We start from the raw sequence: 5077 nt of genomic DNA on the forward strand, positions 1-5077 counted from the left end.
ATTTTGAAAATTTACTTTTTTAACTTTATTAAGAAATTTGATATCTTTGAATTACTTTTTCAGTATCGCCAACCCATAAACTGACATGTACAACTCATCAGCTTTCAGAATATGTAAAGAAAATGGGGGGTCACCGTCCATCCTGACGAGTAAAATCGGATTTAAAATTGGCGGTTTTGGGGCATTGTTGTACTGTATATCGCCATTGACGCGCGCGCGGAATTTCAACTTTGACAGTCCCGTATGACGTCATATTGAGTCGGATTGACTTGAAACTTGCTAGAAATATTCCTTGACTTTTCAGACATCCGATAAATGTAAAAAATCGGGAAATTTCTGTTGCATATGAGCTGTACGTGCGTATATGTGCGCGCGCGTACGCGTCCGTCCAATTTTTTCAATTTTTCAAAAAATGCTCCAAATGGTCTGAAACGTATGCAAAAAAAAATTGAGCTTGATTGGAGCATACAAATATTTCAACGCGCGCGTACGCGCACGTCTTTACGATGCGAGGAATTCTGAAAATATGGGTAGAATTCCCTTGAATTGAAATTTATGTGACGTAAATTTCATTGAGAAATTCCACTCCATTAATGAGATATGATTGAAAATGTGTTTTCATATAATGACGTCATAGTGACGTCACGGTCGACTGATCACTACGATTTTACTTGACATGTCGTCTTTGGGACATGATACACATATGGTATAAGTTTGACATTCATAGGCAATGCACTTTCTGAGCTTATCTCTACACAACTTTTGCGGAGAAATAAAGAAGAAGAAGAAGAAGAAGAAGAAGAACAAAGAATCAGTACAGATACAGAAGGTGATCCGAGAGGATTCTCGGATCACCTAATTACGACAGTGCAGAGCGCAGTGACATACAAGTACATTATGCAATTCAGCCACACAACGACATTGAAAAGTGATTAATAGTTCGAAGTTTATTCATAGCCGTACACAAAAATCTAATCCGAATGATTAAGTGTCAATTCTGTAATGATCAAATTGATATTTTTTTTATATTACTGATGTAATACTTTTCTAGCTGTGCGAGCTGTCTTTAATATTCAATGGGCATATATACCGTATTTTGATTTTGTCATACTCTACTAGTACGAGTAGTAGTACGAGTAGTAGTAGTAGTAGTAGTAGTAGTAGTAGTAGTAGTAGTAGTAGGAGGAGGAGGAGGAGGAGGAGGAGTCGTAGAAGTAGTAGTAGTAGTACGTCCAAAAAAAAGTGTATGGAAGGGATTATAGAAGGCAGGAGATGCAGAGCACGCCAGTGCAGTGTGTGGTGTAAATGAGTGGACAGGAAAGAGTGTCGATGTAGTAAGGCGGCCATGAACAGTACAGAGTGTGGAGGTCACAAAGTACACTGTATCCGATCGCGATGCAGCGAGATCATTATTTTTGAATCTGAGGTTCATTTACATGAAGCCAATCACAGCGATCCAGTGGCGTGGGTAGTGATGAATATTAATGAAATGATCACGCGGTGACCGATTGCCCGAAAACCTATTAGCCAATCAGAATGCGGTATCCTAAAGTGCGGCACGCGTTAAATACAGTGTATCAGAGGCAGATTCCGTCAGCAGCTAAGGAATATGAATATTGCAGAGGTACCTATGGGAAAGTTTTTCCAATTGGCTAGATATTTCACATGAATATTCATTAGAATATGATTATTCATTTTAAGGAGTTACTTTTTGGTTGTGCGACAGGAATAGTGGTTCTTTTACGTCTCGAAGTAGGTCATTCTGATGGGACCTCTCCCTGCCTGTTCGCGCGCACCGCGCCGTTCATATAACGCGCGAAAATGTGTGTCCTTATGCGGAGTACTGAATCCTAAGGTGAAAAACAGCTAATTTTCAACTCAAAAGGTACCTATGTAAAATGTGTACAGAAATGTAAAATTTCTGCATCTACTCCTTGTGTACGACCTACATTTCCATTTTGATGAGTTACTTTTACTTCCCGAGATATTACTGCGCAGCTTTGGGCTCATGAACTAGACTTTGCGTGTATTAGCCCTATACCTGTCTATGCACTCAGATGAGTGCTTTTTCAAAACGCGCTCTGCGTATGGAAGATGTCACTTTAGAAATTGTAATGTACTATGTATGGCAAACACTATAGGCTACATGTACTTAGTATGCTGCGCTACATAGTATACTATAGTATTATGTGCGTGCTAAGACAAAGTTGTCTATAATATGCGATGAAATCCGTGAAAATCATGCACATCGTTTATGATAGAAAATAACTGGTACACGAAATAATTACCTTAAAAGATACTTATCCCCGCTGACAGACTTAGCAAAGTCACCATCATAGATTCAATGTCATTTTTAGCCCCAGACGACATCGAAAACCTGACTATCGCGATGACAGACGTTGACGACTCCGCGCCACAGCAACAAATTTCAGGCATTGGCATGTGTAACCAATGAGATCATCGGACTGCGAACACGTGACTTTCTCTGGTGGACAACTAACACCGATACGGTGTTACTAGTGAAAACCCCCTTTTCATGACAAAACTATAACACCACTTGGGTGTCATTTTAACACCGAGAATCTAACACCCAATGAATGAGAGAATGTTGGTGTTAAATCAACACCGAAGGGTGTCAAATTGTGTCAATTTAACACCAAATTTAACACCCACAGTTTAACACCCGGTTGGTGTTACACTTTTAACACCGCATTTTTTGCAGTGTAACATACTAGTACTGCATGCTGTAAATACACAACCATTAATGTTATTTTTCTTTTCAAATTGTAAATACCATGGTAATTTTACCATGGTAATACCATGGTAATACCATGGTAAAATCACCTAAGAAACACCATGGTACCGGTACCATGGTATTTGGTAAGCACAGTAATACTATGGTAATATACCATGGTACATGGTAAGAGCAGTAATACCATGGTATTTTGCCATGGTAATACCATGGTAATGTACCATGGTTTTACCAGGGCAAAATTACCAGGTTTCCATGGTTCATTACCATACCATGGTATTACCATGGTAAAGCCATGGTTCTGAAGGGATTTCGTAGTAGGATGTTAATAGAACGTAGAAAATGTATCCTTCTACTCACCATTCGTTGATTTTATAACACAATATCTCCCGTGCTGCCGAGCTGCGCCTGGAGTCGATGCTGTTGCAGGAAATGGTCCTCCAATTGAGAGTTCAGTTATTGCACTTTCCCGTTTGGTATATACACAAAAACATAACGCGACACACAGTATAATTTCAGTAAATAAGGCGAAGTAGCACAATGTAGAATGCTCCAGAAGACGGCGAAGTTAGAGAGGGAAAATAGAGATAGACAGATTGAGGGAGAGAGAAGTTCGCGAGTCCGATGTTTGATGATGAAGTTTGGCGAGTTGACAACTTGGCGTTTTCGTGCTTTCACGTCGAAAGCTGGTCAAGAAGTGTCGTGTGCGTGAAAAGTTGATTTTTGTGAATGGAGAGTTGTAACACGCGTGCGAAACTTCTTCGAGAAGTGGAGCGAAGAAAGAAGGAGATTGGTTAGAAATGATGTCCATCTCGCGTTGTCATGGTGACCGTAGGAGTGACCGGAGGTGAAGTTACGCTGTTCGCGAGGAATGTGACAGATGATAATATATGAGTGCTCGCGATACAGAGGGCCAGAGCGGTCGTAAAAATGTGCTTGTATTACGCCGTAGAGTGACCACTAGCGGATATGGTCAGCGAGTGGACGAAAACAATTCTTAGTAGTGCGAGAAAATGAAAGTGTGACTCATTGTGCTGCTACAAGTAGCTCCCCCCTAGATTGCTGCGAAATGAGATGCAGGAGCAATCGATGAGTGTAAAAAAATAGAGTAGAATGTTCGCAGGTGAGCGAGAGTAACAAAATAATATGTACAATGACTTAGAAAACAACAAGCTGGATTCGTAAGAAACAAAATTGTCTCTTCAACCGTTATCACAGTAGTCGACGTATTTTGTGGGAAATCGCACGTGACGACCGGAGCGTGTTTTCTTGATTTCCGTGGTCGTTTGGTTGGAGAGTGAGGTGGGGGTGCGAGGTGGGTTGGAAGGGGGCGTGGCAGGTTGTGTCGTGCGTTGAGTGTTTGTAGTCACGGGTGGTCGTGTGGTGCGGCGAGGCAATGGCTCGGGAATGATGTCCGTTTCTATGAATGCTGGTTTCAAGCGGTCGATGCTGACGGTGTCGTGTTTGCCGTGGTAGTCGATCACGAAAAACTTGTCAGCACGCCGAATGACTGGAAAGGGACCTCTGTATGGGTGTTGTAGTGGTTTTCTCACGGTGTCATCGCGAATGAAAACATGTGTAGATGTGTTGAGGTCGTTGTGTATGAATGTCGGTTTGTGTTGAGTGCGTGTTGATGGCGGGTGCATGTCCTGCATGAACTTACGTAGACGTTGGACGTAGTCGGAAGGGTCGATGTCCGTCGTGGTCTGTTCGTGCTTGGTGATGCACTGGCCTGGTAGTCGTAGCGTTGTCCCATAGACAAGCTCTGCAGCTGAGCAGCCTATGTCTGTCTTCACTGCGGTCCGAATGCCGAGGAGAACGAGTGGTAGTGTCTCGGTCCATTTGGCGTGGTCGTGTGCCATGCGAGAGGCTTTGAGTTGACGATGCAGGCGTTCGACGAGGCCGTTCGATGTCGGATGGTATGCCGTTGTGCGAATGCGAGTGGATCCGAGTTGCGTAGTGAGAGCGTTGAAGAGATTGGATTCAAATTGGCGACCTCTGTTGTGATGGTCGATGGTGCGCCAAATCGTGCGACCCAGTGAGTGACGAAGACTCGAGCGACTGTTTCGGCTGTGATGTCGCTCATGGGGAAGGCTTCTGGCCATCGCGTGAATCGATCGACACATGTGAGGAGGTATGTGTGACCGTTGGATGTAGGGAGTGGGCCGACGATGTCGATGTGTACGTGGTCGAATCGTGCATCGGGCGATGAGAAAGTGCCGAGGGGTGCTTTGTTGTGGCGATGAATTTTGCTGCGTTGGCACTGTAGACATGTTTTGGCCCATGAACGAACGTCACGATTGATGCCGTTCCAAACAAATCTGT

General features: G+C 43.2%; 1 protein-coding gene across 1 annotated transcript; it reads right to left on the reverse strand.

Moving 5' to 3' along the window:
- Positions 1-3954: 3954 nt before the first annotated feature.
- On the reverse strand, positions 3955-4857 carry LOC139710031 (uncharacterized). Its single transcript, XM_071621980.1, has one exon. It carries the CDS (start codon positions 4855-4857, stop codon positions 3955-3957), a length of 903 nt encoding a protein of 300 aa, XP_071478081.1.
- Positions 4858-5077: the final 220 nt, after the last annotated feature.

The sequence above is a fragment of the Diadema antillarum genome, unplaced genomic scaffold (assembly GCF_040938485.1).
Source record: "Diadema antillarum isolate AM-2024a unplaced genomic scaffold, OU_Dant_1.0 seq00001494_RagTag, whole genome shotgun sequence".
Lineage (NCBI taxonomy): Eukaryota > Metazoa > Echinodermata > Echinoidea > Diadematoida > Diadematidae > Diadema > Diadema antillarum.

Coding starts and splice junctions, on each gene's coding strand:
- LOC139710031 (XM_071621980.1), bottom strand. CDS start 4,857: ATGGCCAGAAGCCTTCCCCATGAGCGACATCACAGCCGAAACAGTCGC.